This window comes from Gasterosteus aculeatus, chromosome 4 (genome assembly GCF_964276395.1).
Source record: "Gasterosteus aculeatus chromosome 4, fGasAcu3.hap1.1, whole genome shotgun sequence".
NCBI classification, from domain to species: Eukaryota; Metazoa; Chordata; class Actinopteri; order Perciformes; family Gasterosteidae; genus Gasterosteus; species Gasterosteus aculeatus.
The window spans coordinates 9,609,689-9,634,539 of record NC_135691.1 but is presented as its reverse complement, the minus strand read 5'-3'; the positions used below and the strand labels follow the sequence as shown (position 1 = coordinate 9,634,539).

Below are 24,851 nucleotides of genomic sequence, written 5' to 3'. Positions count from 1 at the left end.
CTGACCTCAGGCCGTTAAGGGGAAGTGAGTGAGTGTGACAAGGTGGAGTCCTGTAGAGGCCACAGGCCCGCGCGGCGTGTCAGTGTGTCTCGCTTTGGCTCATTTGGGTTTAGCCGATTCATTTATTTGTGTTGTTTGCGCACATTTCCTGTCACAGGAGGGGTTGAGCGGTGATGTAAATAGCACGCAGGTCATATTTGTGATCCATTCTTGAATCCGATCTAAATAAGTAATGCACACCAAACAACTTTGAAAGTCGATGAACAAAGTTTCCAAAAGATATTTTTTTTGTTTTGGAGTTTGCTTACTTCAGGAACTGAGTATAAACTAATTGTGCACTCCTTCATCTTCCCTGCATCCACTTTTAAACTAACAACCCTCTATGCTGACAGATTTTATTATCAGCATGATGTGTCGCACACTCACTATTGAAACATTCACACACTCACTACTGACACACTCACATACATATTATGCACGCATGTCATATGTAAAACATTATACATACTTGGCTGAAACACGTACTCACATATAAAGGTATATATAGGCCCTTCCTTAATATAACACTGGACTTGTCCATTGCTGCATCAGGTGTTGAGACAGGTGTGATTGGTGTAAAGAAATACAGCCATGGCGTTTTTACCGAGGTGATAATTAATGGGTGCAGCCAGACGTATATCTGGTGCTCACACATGGCTGTGGGGACGAGGCTGGCTGTGGGGAACTAAAGCTGTCATTTCTTGCTAACACCCTAACACGCACTAACAAATGTAGGCAATACTTTGCATCTCCAATAGAAGGGGGTAGAGAGTTCTAAACCATTTGTAATTACTGTATTTATTCCGCTGGCATTACCTCATATTATCTTATCAATATGTAGGGCATCGATTTTAAAACAACAGCTAGGGTTTAAAGGGGGAGCTGCCAATGACATAGTGGACCCCCGAGGTGGAAGGAAACATCTCAGGGTACATTGTTGTGGTAACACGATTGGATTTGGATTTGCCGCTGACAGAAAGGTGTGCGTATTCATCCCCAGGTGTGCACACGTGAGACGCAGCAACACAAGGTCAAAAGGGAGAGTGAGAGAAAGACAGAAATGGAGATGAAGAACGAAGAGAAGGACAGAACAAATGAAAAGATGATAAAGAAAGATATGTTATCGCCTAGTTCTGGGTAGTGGAACAAACCTGGAACCTTGTAGCTTTGACACAAGGACAAAGGAAGGTGGAGCTAAAGGCTGCATAGAAAAAAAATAGTGATTTATATGATGTATGAGGGAATAAAAAGAGACAGCAAGCAGATGCTGTAACATAGGGAAAATACACAAATAGATATAAACATGCCATTTAGCGTCAGCTATGCTTAGGGACCCAAGACAGAACCAAAGACACAAAGGTAACAACAACAAGGAAAAGAGAAGGCAATAACAAAAGTAAAATGAGATGTTATAAGGAGTTTTAAATGTCTCCAACCCAGGATAGAGATCTATAGGAAATGATAGCGAGGCAACATCAGGGGCTATAGCGCATTAAAAATAGATACAGAGGCTGAGTCAAAGGCTGCACCAGAAATAGAGAGATTGATTTAGAAATCTTTATGACCTTTCAGGTCCAGTTCTCATAGATGTACCAGAAAGCCACCCATCCATCACTCTCTAAAGCTTTATTCAACTGTTTAACGTTTAGAGTTCAGTGGAATTTGGATCTTAAAGGACATGAAGCGATGCATGCGAGAATACCGTACCTTCCCCGTGTGTCGGCCCGCCGGCCCCCGATGCAAGCTGGACTTATCTGCCAGCAGCTCCATTTAGACCGAATGCAACAGGTTGCTTGCATTCTTCTGCCAAGTCTCCAAAAGCAACAGCCACAGCAGCTGGATCATGGATGTTATAAGGCATGATTAGAAGCGCTATTAGAATAAGAGTGAGAGAGAGAGAGAGAGAGAGAGAGAGAGAGAGAGAGAGAGAGAGAGAGAGAGAGAGAGAGAGAGAGAGAGAGAGAGAGAGAGAGAGAGAGAGAGAGAGAGGCTGTGGTTCTCGCCGCTCTCAGGGAGCAGAGCGCGGCAGCAGGGACCGTCGTCTCAGGAAAGGAAAAGCAGCACGGGGGTGAGTTGATGAATTCCTACTTTAGATCTTCTTCAGTAAATTAGAATGTTTTGAACAATTTGGCTTGACAAACGTCGTCCCTCCAGCTGTGTTTGTGCCCTGCCAGCATGTTTGAGACCGCCTTGATTTCCTGCTATGCATTTCAAGTAAAAGATAGAGAGAGTGAGGCAGTAGCTTATGATTGGTGTGTACAACATTCGAACACCTAATGCTGCTCTGAAAGTTGGCCACCTCGAGAAAAAAAATTCATTCATTTTTTTGTAATTGAGGTTTAATGATCTGAGATTGAAAGTCGTGGGTTTGTGTTTGAGCAAAGCTCAACTGAGTCAATACCGAGGCTGGTGAGAGCATGTGAACTCTGCACAAAGACAAATACACGAAGGGGTCATTTAATCGGCACTCCACATGAGGAAGTGAGATTGTGCTGTGTGTGTCTGTGTCTGTGTGCGTGTGACTTGTGGTTAAAAATGCTATACCTTGCTTTAGTGCAGTTGCTACAGCTACATACTTCACACGGGAAAGTACCATTTGACAACAGAATCACCAAATGACTATTATGGCAGCAGCCTAAAAAAACCCCAAATCAAATCAAAATTGTCGCATCATTACGATTAGAGCTCAAAGTGGATCAGTTAACCCGAGTGAGCGACAGTTCACGACCAGGTGACGTCTTTGTATCAGCTCAATGAGCCACCAGAAGAGGATGTGGTTAAGTTCATGACTTGGCCGGGAACTCCTCGCCTTCCCCTTTCCTCGTGAAAAAAAAAAAAAATCTAATATATCGGCAGATATAGAGCAGATAGGAGGAATGCTGGGGAAGGATTGATTATTAAGTTGAGGCAGTGCATCCAGGAGCTGTGACGCTGACATAACAGAGTTGAGGGGAGGACAAGGCTGACACAATGAGGGGGCGAACTATTATCCCCGTAATGACTTGAACTTGTTTGTGTGTGTCTGAGGAAGGCATGCTGTTAGTGTACATGCATATTTCATGCGCCCCCCCCCCCCCCCTCCCCCACTGCTGCCTGTGTCGCCGTCTGACCTCACGTCTGTCACTCACACCGTTATGTTTTCATGCCTCGTCAAGATTCCGCGGTTTCTTTCTGCTGGCCGGGGGACACACACACACACAACTGTTACCAAGCAACCCACCATCCAGCATCCCTTTCTCCCTCTTAAAAAGGACGGCACAAAGACAAACAAGAAGAAGACCACGCGGCACAAAAATTAACACAGCTATAGATTTCTCTGCAAAGGCAGAGGAAGCGATTGAGCCGAGTGTTTCTGCTTGATTGAATTACAGGAGGATAAATGAAGCCTTCAGATTGTCGCTGGGATGTTCACTGCGTGCAGGGCCCATTCAGTATGACGGTCCTCGCTAAATAAAAGGAATCAGGAAACATTTATTGCCAAAATATGTCATGCATACAAGGATACAAAAGGTGTATTGACCTCATAGCAGTTCCTTGCTTTTCTTTTAAGTATGCCTGTATCATATCTGGAACAGACAATCTACAGCTCTGCTAAATAGTTGACACAATAAACTCGAGCTTCAGCTTCTTTAATCTTTCGACCCCTCGGCAGTTGACCAACCGCCACCAAAGAATGCGTGTGACTGAGTGCACGAGGTCACTGTTGTGTAGTTGGGCCGTGCAGCGCCGACACGGAGCTCCGCACACTTTTCAGCAGTATGGCAGAGACGCGCATAGCGAGTGGTGCGTGAGTCATCTTGCCGAGCCTCTTCACAACCGTCAGGAGGCAGATACGCTGACTGTGATTGCGTTTTAATGGGCTTAATGAATGAACGAATGACTGAATGAACTGGGTTATTTCCTGCAATCAATCAGGCTGCAGCTACCACGTAAAAAAGTAAATCTGACACCCTTCTCCCAACGTTTCAGTGATTTCACTGGGGCCGGATTAAGCGATTTCCTCCCGGTAAATACATTGGAATACATTGCATTGCATTTGTGATAATATAGGTGATTACGTAAACATTTGGGCTGGAGAAGAGCAGATATGTTAATACCTCCAAAAAGACAGCTGGCTGGTTAAAAAAAAAAAAAGGTGCCAGAATGAATTCGTGGTATTTGGAGAATCTCAAATCAAGCAACAAGTCCCAGCTGAGAGGTAAATAACCTCATTACTCATCTGCGAGCTCCGACTGGGAAACTGCAAAAGAGCCACGGATCCGTTCTTTTCCTCCTGCCTTTTATCTCTGTACCCAAATTGGAGTCTTTTCACCAGACCACTTACTGGGTAATAGAAGGTTTGATGGGGCGGACTGAAGCCTCCCCAGCTTGTTGGCATTGTTCTTGTGTCGGAAGATGGATGACAGGGAGGGAGCGCTGTTCCTGGAGGTTAACCAGTTCCTATTTCATTCAACCAACTGCTCCACACAGATAATGTGAGGGCCTGAACGTCCTCAAAGCCCCAGACCCTTTAGTCCCCTTCTGGTTGTCACCTGGAAACATGCCTCTGAATTCTCCAGCAGAAAACCCCCGTTGGGTGGAGCCGCCTTTATGTCGCGAGGAAAACCCGGCTCTCATCAGCCATTACGATCCATTACAAGCTTCCAGATCCATTACTAAGAAAGAATCTCCAGGTTGTGGGTTGCTGTGTGTCATTGATAATATATACATATGGAGTAACACCCGCCATCGTTTTCCATTAGGGACAACTGATGAGAAGTTTGTGAAAGGAAACAGATGGTCGCTAATACATTAGCACACTGCCTGCATTTGCTATAGAAGGACATCGTTCTTCAACGCGAAGGTGAAAGACTTTGACTTTCTGCTGCGATGCGCTCGGCGCAGACTAACAGCGGCTTGATGAAGTGAAACCACATGCAAGCCATTTCTGCAAACGACGCTCGCGCTCACTGCTGGTTCTTGATAACGGAGTGGGCCGCGTGGTATATTAATAAAATGTTATAGTAACACAAATATTTGTGCAAAAATAAACAGGAAACGAATATGGTTATGTTCTCACACACGTGCACCGTGACATGGGAAAGGGAGCTCATGCATTTGGCCGGAGACGGATAACAAGCGAGCACACACATCCCTATATATACATTGTGTCCCGGGGTCGAGGCGAGGTTATTCGGAAGCTTCCATTGACTGCAATACATCTCCATTTGAGGACATTCTTCACATGCGCGCGTTGGAGCTGAGCCTAAACCCCTTTCCGAACCTGCACGTGTTGCGCTTGGGAGCGAGACAAGGAAAGTGGTCGCTCCAGAGAGACGGATTTGGATGACGAAAAGACGTGAAACGTGTCCTCTCGGGGATTCGCTCCGTCAGTGGTTCTGTGAAACACAAAAGCCGAGATGTCATCCGAGAGCCAGACTCCATCCGCTAGCGGGCGAGCTATCAGCTACTTCTGGATGAAGTTCAAAGCAGTGAGTCGGGGGACAGAAATGCGTCCAACGAACAAAGGAGCCAAGATTGGACAAGCTCACAGATTAGAGCTGGTGTTCTGGTTAGAGCCGGATATTAATTAAAAACCGTGGCATTTTCCTTTTCATCCCGTAGTGTAATGGTCTTTCTTCTTTCCCCCCCATTTTCACGTGAAGCCGGCGTGTGCACCTCGCCGCGTCCCTCTCACTCTTTTAGGTGATAAGTGAGCGGCTCCTGATAAAGTCTGGCAAATGTCCCGATGTCCATTACAGTGTTAGAAAATAGACGAGCAAACATTACCCACCACCCACTGACGCACACACACACACACACACGTACTCCACTCACACACATTCTACACTTATCAGGCAGCTCTGCTCATTCCAGCAAGCACACAACAAAGACTCATGCCGACATGCCATTGATAAGTTCACAGAGTAGATGACACGGAAACCCGCTCGAGAAGGTCTACGGAGCAAAAGCTCGAATATACAAGAGAAAAGGATTTTTGTTCAAATTACCTTGACAAAATAATGGGAATTATGTTGATGCTGAATGTTTCATAAACAACCTTTTTGTTATTCACAGCCACTATTGGTTAACTGTATTTATTATCATATCATTATTCGCTCGCTGGTCTCCTGATTCAAACCAAACCTTCCATCCATGGCATTATTTCATCAAAATGTTAATCGTATTTAACTGAAACTGAAATAAAACTTCATGAGGCTTCATCTCAGGCGTAGCAGTCTGAGATATTTAGCAGTGCTGCTTGTTTATGAAGTTGCACATGTTGGCCTGAGCTAAACAAACTACCGTTTTGGTCGCGGTTTTATCAAAAGGGGGATTGGAATTCCCTTGAGCGATCAGTCTGAAATGGCAGCTGCACTTCTGCCTGACTTGAAAAAACGGAACATCATAATATACAAATGAATCTATGTCTGACAGAATGCATAACCCCAAAGTCATTGTGATTATTTAGAATAGTTGTGGTTCTACGTTGATTTCGGAACGGAACTCTTACCGTGATGCATCGTGCATGCAAAGGGTTTGAGCTCAGCAAGCGAAAGAGATGAAACAGAAAACACAACTGATCAGTAAAAGCCAGTTTGATACTACAGTCACAGTCATTTCAGTTGTTTTACTTTATCTATTTACTGCATTTTGATGATAGTTTGGGACTCCATTGCAGAAGGAAATTGTATTCCATCATATTTATCAAACCATAGATGTAAAAAAGGGTCTCAAAATACATCTACACCCTTTCTCTCTTTCACACACACACTCAAACATACACACACATGCTCAGTATTTGTTTAAAACGTATCCAGCTATTGTCGATGTATAAATATTGTCTAGTATATTGTGTATTATAGACACAATCGATGAATTACATATAACAAGTTATAACCAAACCTCTCTTTCGTCACATGCCAGTGCAATATCTGAAACTACAGGAAATGCTGTGCTGATTACAATCTGTGCCCCTCATCTCTGTCCACTAGGTGTCCCTACAACCATGGGAGATAATGCTGAAGCCAAAGCACTGCCACGGACCACCAGGAAGCGCCCCCACAGGCAGAAAAATGTTTAACAGCAGTCACATTCCTGCAGCCAAAGACTGTGTGCTCATAATAGCTCTTAACCCTCTGATTGACGTTATGCAATAGCGGCATATCCGAGGCCAAGGCTTATTATGTGCGTGTCCTCTTTGGCAAAAAAGTCCTCTGATCTCCAAAACCCGAAAGGAAAACCTCGCAGTCGTTCGCACAAAGCTCCGGTCATGTGATCGTCCCCAGTGAAGCACCAGCGATAATGTTGTCCCAAGTGATGCTGGGTGTCGTCCTGTCCCTCCTCATCCTTCTGACCGTCAGTGGGAATGTGCTGGTGTGCATGGCCGTCTGCGCCTCCCGACGCCTCCGCTGCCTCACCAACTGCTTCATCGTGTCGCTGGCCGTGACCGACCTGCTGCTCGGCCTCCTGGTCCTCCCCTTCTCCGCCCTGCTGCAGCTCAACAGCGAGTGGCCGCTCGGCCCGGCCTTCTGCAACTTCTACATCTCCATGGACGTCATGCTGTGCACCGCCTCCATCCTCACGCTGCTGGCCATCAGCGTGGACCGCTACCTGGCGGTGACCAGGCCCCTGAGATACGCCTCAGTGGTGTTGCCGTGGAGAGTTGCCGTGGCCATGGCCAGCGTTTGGACGGTGTCCGTGGCCGTGTCCTTCTTGCCCATCCAAATGGGGTGGAACACCGTGAACGGCACGGTGCAGAACCACGGGCCCTGGGCGCCAGAGAGGAAATGCCGCTTCGAGCTGAACAGGCCCTACGTACTGACGGACGCCCTTCTCACCTTCTACCTGCCCCTGGTGGCGATGTGCTGGACGTACCTGCGAATACTGCGCATCGCGCGGGCGCAGGCCAAACGCATTATCGGTGCGCGACCCACTTGCATCACGAGCTACAACTGCAGGGACAACCCTTCCACCAGCACCACCGTGGTCTCCAGCGTAACAGCAGTGGCTCTGCGGGAGCACAAAGCCACGGTGACGCTGGCAGCCGTGATCGGGGCTTTCGTGGTGTGTTGGCTGCCGTACTTCATTCTGTTCACGGTGCTGGGCCTGAAGGAGCATCCGGACCCGAGCACAGTACCAGAATACCCCATTGTTTTGTGGCTGGGTTACACGAACTCGGCCCTCAACCCTATTCTCTACGGAGCGCTCAACCGGGACTTCAGGTCAGCCTACACCCATTTACTGAAATGTCGATGCCCGACTTACGGCGGGTGGATGAGCTGGCAGCCGCCTCACACGGCAGCAGCAGGTAAAGCCCACAATCAGGTTGTTTTCACAGTACACGTTAATTTATGAGCAACAAAATAATGCAACCGGGGTTAACACACATCACATGTTCTAATTCCAGTTGCTCCAGTTTTTTTAGTCGTCTTTTCCTTCTTCTCCCCTCGCAGCCAGAGACCAGTTTACAGAGGTGACACTGCTGTGTAGCCACGCCCCCGCCACGTGCCGGGCGGGCCAAACGGAACAAAACGTCGCGCTTCAAGAAATGAACAGCAGGGCGGCCGCAGCGACTATCCACTTTGCAAACGGCACTGCAGTGACAGACGTCAACGGCAATGAGAGGTCAATCACTACTCAGCATGTACATTACATACAGAACCCAACAGAACCACATCTGAACCCTTCACACAAACACGTATTTCTTCTCTAAACTCGCTTTCCTCTCAATGAGGGCAGGTCGTGCTGAGCCCGCGCTGCTGAGGGGGGCGCTGTGTACTGCGGTTGCAACCGAGAAGAAAGACCCACCAGCCTGAGAGGAAGACCTAGACGACGGAGGACACAAAGAGATCTAAAGGCCCTCTATTTGGAGGCCTTTGGTGCTGCGGTCAAGGCATCCGTAACACAACATGTAAGCAGATACACACACACAGACGTAAACACCCCCCCCTACAGATGATGTCGGGCCCAGAACAAATGGACTGTGACACACAGGTCCTCGTCGTGTCATTGGCGCTGCCCTCAGCTCAGAGGAGATACATTATCCAGTTTCACATGCTGCTCTCATTTCTTTGTTCGCACTTTGTGAACTGTTTCGACTGAGTGGTTTTCTCTTTGTATGTGCGGGGCTATATATATATATATATATATATATATATATATATATATGGGCTTTGGTAAGTGTGTATTAGTTGAAGCAGCAAAAAACAAAACATAATCTTGGTGATTGATTTTAAAGACTGCGAGGTAATTCAAAGTAGCTAACTTGCACATTATAAACTAAAAGTGCAACAACAAAAGTCAGCAAAAAAGTACAGCAATGTCATTTTTGGCATATTTCAGAAGGCCAGTACAGCCAAACAAAAAACTAACTGATGATGCCTCATAATTTCTTTAAGAGTAGAAATCCTCACAGCACTCATGTAAAAAAAACAACTGTCTTTATTTGGAGTCAGATTTCATCTACAGAGGATCTGGGTCATTGTGGATGTATTGTATACAAAATAATTTTTATTTATTATTATTATTTCAATTTTTTCTTTTCCTGAAAATGTTGTTTTAGGTTTTCACTTTCCAAAGCTCTTACTAACTGTTCAAATTGCAGTTGTATATTGTATTTATTTTTGCTTCTTCAAAAAAAAGCTATAATTACAGTAGTTTCTGAGGGCTAAAATGTGCACAGAACTTTGAACACCCATCAGACCTGCTAAAACATTCATGTGCAGCTCCGTACCGTAAGTGATTGTCGATGCAGCAAATTGACTAATCTCCATACTAAGATTTGGAGCGAATCCAGGCCCACAGTGGTAAAATGAAAGATCCTTTCCTCCCTGCATGCTCTACACCCAAAGTGATTGAATCCTTTTTTGATTGCATTGTCTCTTCTGCCTGTTAGCAACCGCTCCATCCTTAATAAAAAAAAATAAAAAAAATAAAAGATTGGGAGAGAAAATGGGAGATCAGCAAGAACCAACCGTACGCACACAGCCGGCCTCTGCCAACGGAGAACCGAACAAATGACGCTGCTCCTGCGTGGATGGAGCTCCGGCGGTCATCACGCATGTGATCGAGAGCTAACAGCGATAGTGTTGAAGCACTGGGGGACAGAACGAGACCAGCCGATTAACACACGGGTTATCAATTTCATGATGTGCATTATTTAAGCCGACTCAAGAGTGCACTCCAGTGGAAACACGACGAATCACAACTTTGACCTGGACAAACCGGAAATGGTTGTTTCACCACCAGAGAGAAAAGAAAATGTGATTATTGGACTGTTGTTAAAGTTACTCCGTGTAGAAACCACTTGTCTTTTGAAGAATGCAGATTATGTCTTTTTCATGCTTATTCAGTGCCACAAAGGTGGCAAATGTATGTCTTGTATCATATTGTATAAGTAACTGAGGACTTAAAGAAATGGCATGTTCTGTTCCTGTAAGATACATAATTAAAAGCCTACTGTACAAATAAAGAGGGGCTTCAATAAAGAATATAACGTCTACTTCCATTTTTAGAGGGCAACACAAATTAGCTGTAGTTTTATCATGTGGGATGATGCAGAAAAAAAAATCTACGAGTGGTAACACGAGTACATTGGAAACAATTCATCACAGCTGTCAGCACACATTGCCTCACACTACTACCACATTAACACTTAACCTTCTCCATACTTCAAGCTATTTCCTCTAGGACCGACACAGAAGTGGACATAATGGTCAAAACCAGCTGGAAACGAGGGATTCGAGTTTCAACTAACTGTCAATGCTTTGCAAAAAGGAGGTCATACTTAATATGAATGATGATAATAATAATAATAATATTATATATAATTAGGAGCGACAAAAACACAGCCCTCCATCCGTCCGAGACAATTATGTGCACTTTAACGGTTTGATTCATTTGAAAAGGATCTAATGGGATCTCTCACAAGGAATCCACAGAGGAGTTACTCCCCCAGTACAGTTATGGTCAAGAATCCAAGATAAATGAAACATACATCATTTGAGTGGGAGATTGCAGCAGCAAGCAGTGTTGGCATTAGGAATCAGGAGGGAAAGAGTCACAACGTGCCATTTTATTAACGGACACTTGTGGGCCACGTGAGACATGGTTGTAGTTCTCCAAATTGGTGCGATCTCCAGCTGGCTCACCTTTGCTCAACTTTGACTGAGATCAGCCACTAGAAACACTAAAGCACCCAGAGGTTTCAAACGGGACGTTTGAACTCTACACACATTATACATGTGCCGCAATCGCAGGTCGGAAGTCGGTATTCCTGACTTGACAAACAGAGAATGTAATCTCCCGCTCTGCGTGTTGTTGCCCAAGTGTTCCCTTGCTCTGTGTGCACAGCCGCCAGTTGGACGTCACGGAACAGGACGGCATGTGATCAACTCTCAAAAAGGGTTTAGCTTTGTTAATAGTGGCGAGGAAAATAGAGAAACGGGGCAACCTGGGTGTACCTCCCCAGGACGAATCAAAACACAGACAAGGATTTCACACTGAAGACAGTTAAGCCCCTTGTTAGGCTCTGCTGGGTGTCAAAGTTCCAATGCCTTTATTGTGGTCGTCCACCATCACTTAGAAGGCATAGCCGCACTAGAAGGGAATACTTCTTGAGGATAAAGATTACAGTGACCAAACTCTGTCCAGCTCCGGTGCGTTGAGTATTTCTAATAAGAAACAATGTATCGTGCCTTTTAAAAAGGGTCACGGGGAGAAGAAAATGACAAACAGATGCTGCAGTAGATTCATTCAGGGGAAAACCACAGCAGTTAATAACTCAGAGGGTCCGTCCGTATCTGTGCTCTGTCCTCTCTCACTTAAATACATTTATTGGCTTTCACGTCCTTTAAGTCCCACTTTTTTTCTGCACAAACGTGTCCTTTGGTGATTCTGGTTACTTGCCACCCATTTCCATCTTTTGACCATTGACAGCTCAAACTACATGAGAACCATTCATCATTGCTTCTTTAACATCAGATTAATGTGGTGGAAAACAAAACATATGGACTCTCGCTCTCCTTCTGTCACTCTGATGTGCACACACACACACACACACACACAGTACCCGCATCCGGCTAGCCCTGTATAAGCGATCAATCATAGATATTGTCATTATTCAACTGTGTCATCGACAAGCCCCTCTCCTTCCTTTCTCTACAGTCTCTGACTTTGTCTCTCTCTCTCTCTCCCTTTTTCACTCCCTCTATTCTCTCTCTCTCTCTCTCTCTCTCTCTCAGACACAGACAGAAGAGAGGGAAACATGAATCATAAATCTTGTGAATGCCATCTAAAGACTTCTCAGCGCTATGAGAAAGAGAGATGATTGATAGACGTGAGTGACTGCGGCGGAAGCAAAGATGGCGGCCAGAAGGTCAAAAACCGGCAACACTTGGGTCTGAAACCACAGTTCAAGGGTCAAACGTGTTGGAGGGGGCACAATATGGGCAAGAAGGAAGGAGAAAATTGGGGATTGGGCAGGAGGGGGAGAGAGTGTAAATGGGAAGGGAGGAGGAGGAGGAGGAGGGTGTGTGTGTGTGGGGGGGGGGGGGGGGGTGGATGCTGCCACAGTGAGGCTAAAGCCATAACTCATCTTTTATTAAAAATAATGAAAAAAACTTAATGAGTTAATAATATCATGGAGAAGGAGATACGGAGTGAGACAGAGATGGAGGAAGGGACAGGAGGATGGAGGAAAGGAAGAAAAAAAAGAGGAAGGAAATAAGGAAAGAGACTTGGCAAAGACAAAAAGAAAACAGGTCAACGCGTGTCTCTTCTCGCCCGTCGGTCATTTATTCCTGTTTACAAAGTTCAGTACGGCAGCAGGGACAAGCCTGCAGGGACGATCACAGCGATCTACGTCTTTCCGCCGACCTGAATCCCAAAGCCTGCATGGTAATTAAAGGCACTTAACAACCAATTAACAGTGATGAGCTAAATTAGCAGGATATTGTCTCCTCTGACTGGGCTACAGCATTACCAGTGTACTGAAACAGCGATGAACAAACCTCAGTGGCCCGTGTTTGCATGTAGGCAAATGACGGATTAATTACTATTAAAACATCAGCACCTTAATGAGCTCGGAAACAATTAGAGAGGTCGTTAGCATGTGGAAGAGCGGCTGAGAGCAGAAGAAGAGTGGGGGGGGGGAGAGGGGGGAGGGGGGGTGGAAAGTGAGCACAAAACAAGAGAGAAATCTTCATTGGGAAGCAATACTGATTAAATGGACGTACATTCGCACTCATCGCCCAATATCGGCGGACCTATTAAATACATGACATCACCATTTGTCTTTTCATCGAGCTACTTTTTTCCAGCTATTATCTTCCCCCCCTTTCTAAGTGCGGCTTCCCAAACTCCCTGCCTTCGCTTCGCCTCTCATAAAAAGCCTTTTTCTTGCTCTTGCACTCCTACTTTCTGCCTTTTCACTCCCATTTCTTCCTTCCTCCCTTCATGCTTGGGGGGCACAGTCCTGTGAAGGAATTTAATATGCAACTTTTATATGAGAAACCAATCGCATACGTCTGGGTCTATTGGGCTCGCAATCTATCGGCCCGGACGGCTAATGCAATAGAGAGAGCCGGGGCTATTTATCACACGGGGAGCTATCTTTTCCCCTCTCTCCCTCTCTCTCTCTCTCTCTCTCCCACTCTGCCCTCGCTCGCTCTGTCTTTATTCAAGCCCAGATTCCTGGCTGCCACTAAATCAGGCCAACTATGAGCTATGGCTGCCCAGAGGGCATCTCTGCTTTTATAGAGGGATTTGGATTTTGTATCTACTGGTTCCTCAGTGGTCGTTGAGACTGTGCTAACGGAAGCTATAAACATTCCGCAAACAAAAGGCAACCACTTAAATGTTCCTCCGTCCCCACTGTAATGAGCGTGAACGTGTAGAGATGTATGGACGGAGCGGGGGATGCATAAGCCTGACGAATATCACGTCGACGGCGTTCCCAGTGATGCTGCAGAGCAGCGTTTGTGTGCGTCAGACAGAAAACACAGATGGGGAAAAACTACATCTGTGCACATACCTTAATGTTAAAGTAATGCGCTCTAATTCACACAGCATTACGGATGATAGTCGCACACAGCAGCGGGGACAACTACAAAAGTTTCCTGCTGAAAAACAAAAGGGACAGCGTGCCGGGGACGCTGCCCACCTGCAGCAATTAAAATGCCTGAGAAAACCCAAATTCATTTCAACAAATTAGCCACATTACTGGCCACTGTGTAATCGCTGATGGCAATTAATAAGAAATTAGTCACAATCAGCCCTATATTAACATCTCACCCAGGGGCCGCGGCTGGAAATTAATAACCGGAGATTCATCTCTCTTACGCTCTTTCTGGCTCTCGCTCACACACACAAACACGCGCGCACAAACACACACACACACACCTTTGCCCACCTATATTGTTCCTGAATTTCCTCTAAGACACGGGCACTGCTTTTTCTGTGTGGATCGTCTCATATGAGCCGCAATCTGCTCATGTCAGCGAGCCAGATTCCTCTTTACTGGGGTGTGAAAACCCCCTGAAAGACACGGATGTGTGTGTGTGTGTGTGTGTGTGTGTGTGTGTGTGTGTGTGTGTGTGTGTGTGTGTGTGTGTGTGTGTGTGTGAGTGTGTGTGTGTGTGTGTGTGTGCGTGCGTTGTATCTCCCCAGTGTAAGTGCAATCACCACATTTGCTATAAAGTTTGTGGACATATATATTGGTGTGTGTGCTGTACGTGTGTCTGAGAGGTGCTACACTAATGGGGAGGGGGCATCGGTGGAGACTGGGTCCGCCTCTAGGGGTCCTCACACCAATCAGCAAAGCACACCAAGAATCAATTAACACCAGTGGGAGGGGGCAGAGGGTACGGCACCACACACACAATCAGACACACGCGGTCCGCACGCACACTGCCCACACACATGGTACTGTCTGAGCAGATATCCATCAGATCACACATTGTGCTAATGTGTGTGTGTCTGTGTGCGTCTTTGAGCGTGTGTGTGCCCCTATCCCGGTGTGCCCCGGTCTCTCATGGTGTGAGGTTGGGGAACAGATTGGGGGTCAGCAGGGGGGTCAGGCCAGGGTCACCCCCGTCTGAGCCGTTTGTGTGCGTGTGTGAGAGAGAGAGTGTGTATGTGTGTGTCTCCAAGCGAGTGTGTAGCCTGACCACCCCTTCCAGAGCGCACTGGCAGGCACTGGTGAATAAGATGGATGGTGTTGATTCATACTCTGAATTCATTGCTCCCCTTGAATCCATAGAGAATAAATACATCTACAGAAATTACGAAGCAAGGGACCAAAATGAGTATCTCACATTTCATATTCCTCCTTCACTTTTTCCCCCCCTGTCGCTTTGTTTCCTTCTTGGGGACAGCTGCTGGCTACATGAAAACCATTCATCATTGCGTCTTTACCATAAAACTATTGACAGTGAGAGGGACGAGGAGCTTTATTGGCTGCACGTTGGAGGACAAAAAAAAAAAAAAAAAAAAGAGCTAAATTACGAAAGGTAGCCGCGGACAGTGCGGATGCAGAGCTTAAAAAAAAAAAAAAAAGAGAGAGCAGCAAAGGGAGAGCGAGAAAGGACGTTTGCGCCGCGACGGACATCACCAAATAAAGTGATCAAAGAGTGTCTACTATTGCTGGTGAGCGTTCCGCTGCAAAACTCCACCCCTCTCCCTCTCTGCACATTGCCGTCTCCATCTGTTAGCCCATTGCACTCGTCCATCCACTAACCCCCCCCCCTTTCTCCCCCCTCTTCCTCCTCGTTTCCTCCCTTCCTCTAGTCCTCCCTGGCCTTCCTACCCTCGGGGAGGTAAGGTGATCTCCCCGTGCTGGTGTAAGTGACTGGTATTAGTCTGCTTCTCTGTCTGTCTGTTTGATCCCGGCACTAATGACTCCAGGGGGACCGGGGTCCGATAATGGGAAATCAATGTAGAGAATAGCGCTCTGGAGTGGACCTCACTTAGCTCTCGCTCTTTCACGCCTCACAGCAAAGTGCCTCCGTGTGTACTTGTGTGCGAGTGCCTCTGTGTGTGTGTGTGTGTGTGTGTGTGCGGATCAGAATTTTTTTTTTTTTTTTTAAACATTGCCCAATGAATGCAGGTCTACAAAATATACAACATTTTGTTTTTGGGGCTCAACTTATACAGGTTAAAAGGAAATGTGCAGCTTTTAAAAAGCTTATTGGATCTGATGTAAATGACTGGATCCTTGACATTTTCGGGGTCATCCGGCAGTAACCTGCATATATGGCTGTGAACAGCCGAGCGTGCGCGTCTAATCGGTCACACTCCTCCGCCCGGGGCCAGACAGGTGGGGCTGGTGGCATGACGCTGGTGCCCCCCCCCCCCCCCAACCCTGAGGGGCCAGAAGGCCCAGCAAAGCAGGGGGCTGGAGTAGCTCCCTCTGCCAGGCACCGGAGCACTATATGTCTGGCGGCAGCTGGTCCTCCGTCCATCCCCCCACATCCTCCCCTGCGCGAGCGCCCCGCGGGCAGGCAACAGGAGGGGTGAGGAGGTCAAGAGGCAGGAGAGAATGGGTGGAACGGCGGCGACATGCTGGATAATCAGCTTTTATGAGGCGGAGAGGACACAGACGGGGAGAGACGGGGCAACACAGCTCCGACACAATGCAACCGACTCCAGGCCGTAATGAATTAACACATTAGCGTCGCGAGGCGTTCAGGGGCACTCAGCTGCTCTTAAACACACTGGCACACTCCCTCACACGCTCACACAAATCAGTCATTAAAGCAATAGCAAACACACTCACTTATTAATTACATCGGTCATTTTGTGGACGGCAGGTGCCCCCGGAAGCCATCCAGTGCGATGAGAGATTAAAAATGTCCCCGTAAAAACCACGGAGAAACATTCACTTAGCACTCAGGACGGATAAAGGCAGAGATTAACTCTTAAAAGTACTATCGCAAAACACATCAAAATGCTGCGGGGATCCTCTCGACCAAACTCAAACCATGTGTTCAATTATCATCAGCCCCAAATGATCCCCCAATAATGATTTAACTCTTTCTCTCACATCTCAGTCTGCCATCCTGTTTTTGCTCTCTGCTCTCCGTCCATCCCTATAATTCACGTCTGTGCGGTTTACTTACTTCCCTTTCTCACTCTCTTCCTCTCCATCCTCCTCTCCCTCCCTCCCTGACTTCTAACCAGCGTGAAGAGGCAGCCATGCATTCAACCATCAGACGGGCTTACATGGTGTACCCTCACAGGCACACACGGAGACGAGGCATGATGTTCCTCAAGTGAAACTAGAATGCAATGTTCGTTGGAGCAAATACCTCAGGGCATCTTACATTTGCATCTAAAGCTTATGACTCATTTGTAAAAAAAAAAAAAGAAAGAAAACACACTGAAAGTTTTTTCCGGTCGTGACTCATCAGTGCTTCAGTGAAAACAACCTTTAGAGTTGACGTCTTACTTATTTGGAAACTAACCTCTAACGTCATATTTACCATCCCATATATTTCACATTTACAGTGACATTTTAAATTGGCATTTCTGCTCTTTTTTTTTTTTAAGAGTTTGCCAGAGTCCAGAGAGCAGAGGTCCATGATGATGGCCTCTAGCGAGTCCCTGAAGGGGGATCCCATTCCTCTCCTCTCATCCAACAATCCCACTGAGCATGTCAATATGAAACACTATCCCACACACACACACACACACACACACACACACACACACACACACCATGGGCTTACCCCTCCCATTACAGACGAGAAAGGTTTATATTGATAAGATGAGCCTGTAAACTGCTGCCACTGCTTGTGAGAAGATGCACGGCTCGGCGCACAGAAAGCTGTAAATTAGACCGAATCAAGTCTCCCAACAGTAAAAACGCATTTGCTCTATATTGCGCTCAACGGGAGCGTGATTTACGGCGCGACTTTGGTCGCATGCGGGTTGAGGGGAAAGCGTTGCTTACCCAACTTTTAAAAAATCCGCAGCCTTGTAAATGTTGTCAGATGGCCGATGCCACTGTCTTTCAGCTTAATACTACCTATATTAAATAGTTTAAATATTTCATAAGGGCGGGTTTTAGAGCGAGGGAGGGGAAATCGTTAGCCGCGGTAAAGTTTCATTAACTGGTCCCCATTCCGCTGCGAGGCAAACTCATCTCCTCTTATTGTAATAAAACAATCTCTCTCTCTCTCTCTCTCGCTTTCTGTGGGTGCTGCTCCCCGCTCGCCTCCCTCTCTCTCCGCCGCCTCTCTCCTTCTCTTTTACATCATAATAATACACTACATCCCCTTTAAATGCACTATTACTTACCGCTGCCTTTTCATATTGTAACATCACGGGCACTTTAGCGACAATATAAAAGCGTGTCATTCATTATTCAGAAGCAGCCGGCCTCGTCCCCCTTTTAAAAAGTCAGGCGCGCCGGTGAAATTGATAACAGCGAGGAGACGCGCAATAAAAACGCAGCCCCCGGGTACCGAGCTGCAGCCCAGACCCCCCGATTATGCAGATCAAGTGGTAATTTCTCAAACAAATCGCAGTCTTTCACTCTTTTGTTGTCGTTTCTTTTTTGGACTTTTGGAATCAGGGTGTCAGCTTTTATATTGCCAAGCGGTGGGTGTGTGTGGGGGGGGGGGGGGGGGGGGGGGGGGGGGGGGGGGGGGGCGAGGATTGATGCGCATCTTAATTGCTTCGTGTGGGCTGCGGGCTTTACAGAGACCTCGTCTAAATGTTTGGGGCCTAAACTAAACCTCAAGGTTGCGTCCTAAAGACCGCGCGTGCGTAATTGGACTCTTGGCATCACATTTCGTTTTCGGCCGTTGAAATCACGTCTTTCACATTTACACCATCAATAAATGCAGTGAGGCTGCATGGAGGTGGCTGATACCTCTCCCGGCCTCGGGGTAACCGGTGGTACCCCGGTAGGTCAGAGCTAATGTTTCATAATCCTTGGATTACACCGGATTACTGACCCCCAACATCTGCAACCAGTGGGACCCCGTATGCTACACAGGGACTGCGATACAGATACTATCCATTTCCATGGAGCAGTTGTTCTGTTGTGATCTGTGTGCCTCCTATATGAGGTCGTTTAATTGTTTTTAATTTAATTTAATTTACTTAAATATGATGGAGGTTGTTTTTCTTTCAAATGAGGATTTCCGCCACAATCACGTTCATTCTTGCAAAAGTCATCCAGAGAAACATAAAAATGTCCACAAAGATGACAGCTATAAAAGACAAACTCTCCCCCATCAAAAGCCACCGGAGAGCTCACATATGGCGGGGTGAAGCAGCCAACACTAAGTCTGTCCATATTGCCAAACAAACACCTCGGGCCTTGTCCCATCGCATATTGCTTCATAAGACTTTATTGTAAATCGCGAGAGGCGGATCTTTAAAAAAATAAAATCCATATTACCTACGGGATTTTTGCATTTCTGTGTGGTTTTGTATCATACAACCTCACACTTTATAATTTAATTTTACTTGATTTCTCTATTCTCATAGGGAGATGAACATAGACAATTAATTCGTAAATAATTTTACAATTGAAAATTGCATATAGCCGGTATTAAAAAAAACACAGGATAAGCCAAACCGAAAACAGAATTATGGACATAGTTCGGGCCGAATGAAACACATGCCCAGAAAAAAAAATGATGATTAATAAACAAGTTGTGGCGATCTTTTAAAAGCCCACAAATGCACGCCTCGCTGTCACTAAATGAATATGTTGGCCGTTCGTTTGTTTAAGTAGTGTAATGTGATCGCCCAAAGAGCCACCTGCCGCATCGGAACCCGACGCGCATTTGTCTGACAACTTAGTGAAAATGTGATTATCTGGTCACTTTGGGCGCCCGTTACATTGAATCTGAGCGGTTAGCAGCTTCCAGAGCCCGGACACTTTATCTGAAGTAGCCCGTGGCCTTCCGTTGTCAGGTCATTTAATGCGGCACTGGCTACCAGGAACAAATACGGCCACATAATACTCGGCTGTGCTCAATAGCTGCTGCCAGTGGTCAATTAAGGCTGTTGCCCTTTTGTTGGAAAAAGACACGCGAGATGGGTTTCACGCGCGTAATTGAGAACGTGGATTTCGTGGTTTTTATGCTTTCCCAATAATCTCACATGACCCATCATTTATGAAAACTACTGGAACGGATTATCCAGAGAATTTGTTCGATGTATTTTTTCCAGCTGTGACTGTTTTAGTTTTCAAATAAATCGGAAAAAACAGTTAAATCACGTTTGGTTTCAGCTTAAGCGTCTAACGTTTTTTGGGGGGGGGGGGGAAGGAGGAAAAATGCCGACCAACATTTCTTCCTTCAGGTCTGCATGTGCTTTAAAATACATCCATTGATAGTCCCCATGGTCATTATATCACTCCATAATAGCTTCCGGTTGTCATGCAAACGTCTTATTCGCGTACATCCCACATGTGTCAGACCGCAGATATCTAAGAAGTGACGCAGACAGCGGGCAACAAATGCTGCGGACATTTGTCTCGCCTGAAAACTAATGGCGTCATTTCATCAGACCCCGCGGTGGGCAAAAAGTTTTTTTCCATCTAATATAATGTATCACCGAAACTTATACAACACTAAAGACGTGCACGTGACACACGGACAGATGGCCAAACTTGCAGCTGGTTAAAGCTCTAAAATATGTGATGTTCATCCCCAAAGACGCCCAAATCTGCGGTGATCCTGGAGCAATTATTTTACATATATAGGCACTTCAATAACCATGAAGCCGTCGCGTGCTCCTGACTCTCCGTTAAAATGGGGGGGAAAAAACCTCAAATACTAGCTCACTCAGAAGGAATGGAGATGCCATGTATATAAAACACGCTGACGCCCGTGGTTATGGGAAATATTGGTTATTGTGCCAAATTGTGGGCCTACCCTCCATTAACATTCAATCAGTCATCCGGGTGCCAGCCAATGAATGGTGGAGAGGGATGGAGGAGGACGGAGCTGCTAAACTGAGCGTTTTGACGCGCAGAGAGGAGGACAGAGCGTCACATTTCTCCAAACGCCCATCAAACTTTCACCACAGCAGCCTGTAGAGGGGACCCGGTCCTCTGAAGGAGGGCCTGTCAGAGACACCGAGGACACGCTGGGGTCGGGGCGCGCGCGGCCGGACAGCGATGGAGACACTACTGGCGATTACTTTTGGTACTGTTTGACCGTGACGTGGTTCTCCTCGAAAAGATCCCGTTCCGTTTCCTGCGCCCTTTTCGCGACAGAGCAACTGGGATGGAGCAAGCACCCAGCGCGCCGAGCCCGCCTCCGAAGCCGGCTCATCATGAGCCCATCAGCTTCGGCATCGACCAGATCCTGGGAGCCGGCACGGAGCCCGACAACGGGCGCGCGTCTGGAAGACAGAGTGGATCCGAGTTAAGCAACGGGGACGGTTATTACAGTTTGGGAAGCCCGACCGGGTCCACCGCGCCCGCGTACACCGCGCTGTCTATCTCCCTCTCCGGTATAATGCCTCCGGGAGAGGCGCCCGGCTCATACGGGGAAAGCAGGAGTCTGGGCAGCCGCGGAGTGATCCGAGTCCCGGCCCACAGACCCATGACAGCGCCGGGACCCCCGGCCGCCGTCCAGGGCGCTGTTCCGGGTTTTGGAGGGCTGTGCTTCCCATGGATTGGAAACCGGTTCGCCAAGGACAGAATATCAGGTAGTCCAGCAGTTCCCACTAAAGGGATGCCCTCATTAATAATGGATCATATTTAAAACCCTAGAAACTAGAGACAATGTGTCTAAGGCTTTATACAGTCAACTATGTTTTACGTTTAATCGACCTTAAAAAAAAGGCATTTTCCAATAATGAAGTATACTTCCGATTGTTATTAAGAGTCTTGTGTCAGCACAACTTACTACACGTGTGGTGAAAATGTTAAATATTTAATGGCTACATAAAGTGGATAAGATTTTTTTAATGTATATAATATATATATATATATATATATATATATACACACACACAATTAAAATGTATAAACCTAATATATCATATTATATATACATATACGTACATACATAAATAAATAACAAAACCGTGCCGTTAATTAAACTTAACTGACTTAAAGCAAACTTAAATAACTAAGCTAGGTTGTCAGAAAATTTACATCCGAATGGATAGAGAAATGTAAAAATAAAATACAATCTTAAAAAAAAAATACTATTTAAAATGTTTAAAATGTGTGTGATACTTCTTCTGTAACACAAAGGTTAAGAAGATTGAAGAGGAACAGGAGCCTTTAATAGCAAAAGCTAAGGATGTGAAAAAAAAGATAGATAGGCCAATATACTTGCCCTAATTAGCAGGGTGGATATTATCCATTTATTTCTTATAATTGCATTGTTTTCAATAGGCTACTTGGCCAGACCCATCCTTCACAATAAATTTCATCACACATATTTCACATATGGCTTACACCGTCTAAATGGGGAATTGTTGTCAAACAGGGCAGACATCTGTGATGTATGGCCTTGCATTTCCATACAGAGTGGCGAGTGAATTAACCCGTTTGCTGCAGTAGAGAAGCTCGTCCTCCACTCACCGGTTTGTCTCTCCGTTCCTCGCAGCGGCTCTGGTCCCGTTCGCCGTCACGCGGCGGATAGGACACCCGTACCAGAACCGGACTCCGCCCAAACGGAAAAAGCCCCGCACGTCCTTCTCCAGGGTTCAGATCTGCGAGCTGGAGAAGCGCTTCCACCGGCAGAAGTACCTGGCCAGCGCCGAGCGCGCCGCCCTGGCCAAGAGCCTGAAGATGACGGACGCACAGGTCAAAACCTGGTTCCAGAACCGCAGGACCAAGTGGAGGTCCGTATGAAATATAATAACTTTGGCATTTCATCACACTCTTGCCGTTAAAAACAAACAAACAAACAAAAGTCGACTGCACAAGCTTCCCCCCGCTAGAATTAGTTCCAGAGCTCGATAAACAAACTTTTCTGGTTGTGACGATGTGAAGATGACCCCGCGCCCCATTTCCTGTGAATTGACCCCGACGACACGGAACCAAAACAATGCGGTTTGGATAGAAACAGCAAATTATTAGATAAATAATAAAAACTGCTTTGATACAGTGTGTTATCATCAACCTATATTGTCTCCTCGTATTCTTCTTCGTGCCCTTTAATTAAGTAACAAAATATAACTTAGAAATATCTATACAGAATTTATACAGAAAAAACACATTAATGTAGTTGTTTGATCATCAGACAACTATAGTCAATTACTACGTTTTTTATGTAGCTAATTATTCGTGCTAGAAGCAAAGATTTCATTCTTTTTCATTTTTATTTTTAGAACTGATTCATTTAATCGATTTAATTCAGCTTTGGGTAATTTTTTACATTTTTTCCTTTTTGTCTTCTTGCTCTTCATAACATAATATTACATTGTATCTATTGATTGATTTAATTATTAATCTGCCTCTTCTTTTTTTTCGCCTGTGTTTATTCAGGAGGCAGACAGCCGAGGAAAGGGAGGCGGAGCGTCAGCAGGCCAATCGCCTCATCCTCCAGCTGCAGCAGTCCGCCCTCCAGAAGTCTCTCGGCGAATCAGCGGTGTCGGATCCGCTGTGCGCCCATAACTCCTCCCTGTACGCCCTGCAGAACCTCCAACCGTGGGCCGAGGAGAGGGAATAGAAGCGAGGCGCATCGCGGTAATCAATGAGCACCAGCTCTGATCCTTGGGAGGACAAATTAATTCAATTAGACATACGTGAGGACAGTGGGACTTACTTTGATCCATGCGATGGATAAAAAAATATATATATGTTGGAAAAAAATGGGCTATCTGAGCGGACGGTTAAGAAAATGGACCCGAAATGATGGTGAGTGATGTTTGTCTTGAAACAGAAACCGAACGCCCTTGGATTCAATTTTTTGCAACTCTGAACATTGGAACCGAGATACTTTTTCCACCTTCAAACCAGATACAGACCTTTTTCTGAAGTTCTCATCACGCTGCGATGGTCCTCTTACGCTCTTACTCATTCTGTGTATTAGAATGAAGAAGACCCCTCCCTACCCCCCTGCCACCCCCCAGACCTGGAAGAGGAAATTCGCCATTCGTCTGTTTTGTTGTGGAAGAACTGCAGACATAAAACGGCCTACACAACTACACAGAAACAATAGGCTTCTTGCATAAACATGTCACATAAAACCTGTGCAGTTTCATCAAAATATGCTAAAAGATGGTTTTAGAAAAATGCAGATAAAAGCTGTTTCAGAGTTTTTTTTTTAAAATAATTGTTTTGGTGCTTAAACGTTCTTCTAATGTCATTTAAATATCCAACTACAGGCACCAGCACCATCACCTGTATGTACACAGGTGTGGTGCACCACCATAGCCCAAAAAAAGTAATAAAATATTACATTATACAGGAGAAATGTTTGTGTGCGTGTTAATAAAAGGGAAATAGATGACAGGATTAAGAGGAACAGAAGTGAAAAATATAAAAGAGGCCGCGAGTTGGGTAATAAAGGGCGTGATGCATGTTCTGTGATGGTGGTGATGTTTCTTCTTTTTTTATATGCATATTATCATGCTTTATTTGTGTGTCCCATGGGATCAAGGCACAAATGTACAACTCTTTTTGTACTTTCATTGTATATGTGTAAATAACAATATAAACTGTTCTTGTGACCCTTTTTGCTCGTGCTCTTTATGATGCACCATGAAAATGATTTCAAGCTTTTAACACACAATATTATGAGCTACAAAAAAAAATTGAATCGAGTGACAGAACAAATTAGCAGACAGAACTTCATTTTTTTCTTGCAAAGTTTATTGATAAATATAATGATTTTTACAGTATT

General features: G+C 45.8%; 2 protein-coding genes across 3 annotated transcripts; both read left to right on the top strand.

Moving 5' to 3' along the window:
• Positions 1–1,994: 1,994 nt before the first annotated feature.
• hrh2a (histamine receptor H2a) lies at positions 1,995–10,508 on the top strand. 2 transcript variants are annotated; one of them, XR_013467395.1, is made up of 5 exons: positions 1,995–2,107; positions 7,014–8,329; positions 8,475–8,646; positions 8,761–8,932; positions 9,917–10,508. XR_013467395.1 is itself a non-coding variant. In XM_040173546.2 (4 exons), exons 2-4 carry the CDS (start codon positions 7,324–7,326, stop codon positions 8,768–8,770), a joined length of 1,188 nt encoding a protein of 395 aa, XP_040029480.1. In that variant the 5' UTR covers positions 1,995–2,107; positions 7,014–7,323; the 3' UTR covers positions 8,771–10,508. The 2 variants fall into 2 exon arrangements, 1 of the variants encoding a protein (XP_040029480.1); XM_040173546.2 differs by having other exon boundaries at positions 8,761–10,508.
• A 10,422-nt stretch (positions 10,509–20,930) lies between these two features.
• On the top strand, positions 20,931–24,678 carry tlx3a (T cell leukemia homeobox 3a). The gene is made up of 3 exons (XM_040174506.2): positions 20,931–21,696; positions 22,608–22,845; positions 23,492–24,678. Exons 1-3 carry the CDS (start codon positions 21,270–21,272, stop codon positions 23,673–23,675), a joined length of 849 nt encoding a protein of 282 aa, XP_040030440.1. The 5' UTR covers positions 20,931–21,269; the 3' UTR covers positions 23,676–24,678.
• Positions 24,679–24,851: the final 173 nt, after the last annotated feature.

What these genes read in the sequence shown, in the direction of transcription:
- hrh2a (XM_040173546.2), top strand. Translation starts at nt 7,324, where the DNA reads ATGTTGTCCCAAGTGATGCTGGGTGTCGTCCTGTCCCTCCTCATCCTT. An exon ending in GCCTCACACGGCAGCAGCAG is followed by an intron (nt 8,330 to 8,474) that starts GTAAAGCCCACA and finishes CTCCCCTCGCAG; the next exon opens with CCAGAGACCAGTTTACAGAG.
- tlx3a (XM_040174506.2), top strand. Translation starts at nt 21,270, where the DNA reads ATGGAGCAAGCACCCAGCGCGCCGAGCCCGCCTCCGAAGCCGGCTCAT. An exon ending in CGCCAAGGACAGAATATCAG is followed by an intron (nt 21,697 to 22,607) that starts GTAGTCCAGCAG and finishes CGTTCCTCGCAG; the next exon opens with CGGCTCTGGTCCCGTTCGCC. An exon ending in AACCGCAGGACCAAGTGGAG is followed by an intron (nt 22,846 to 23,491) that starts GTCCGTATGAAA and finishes GTGTTTATTCAG; the next exon opens with GAGGCAGACAGCCGAGGAAA.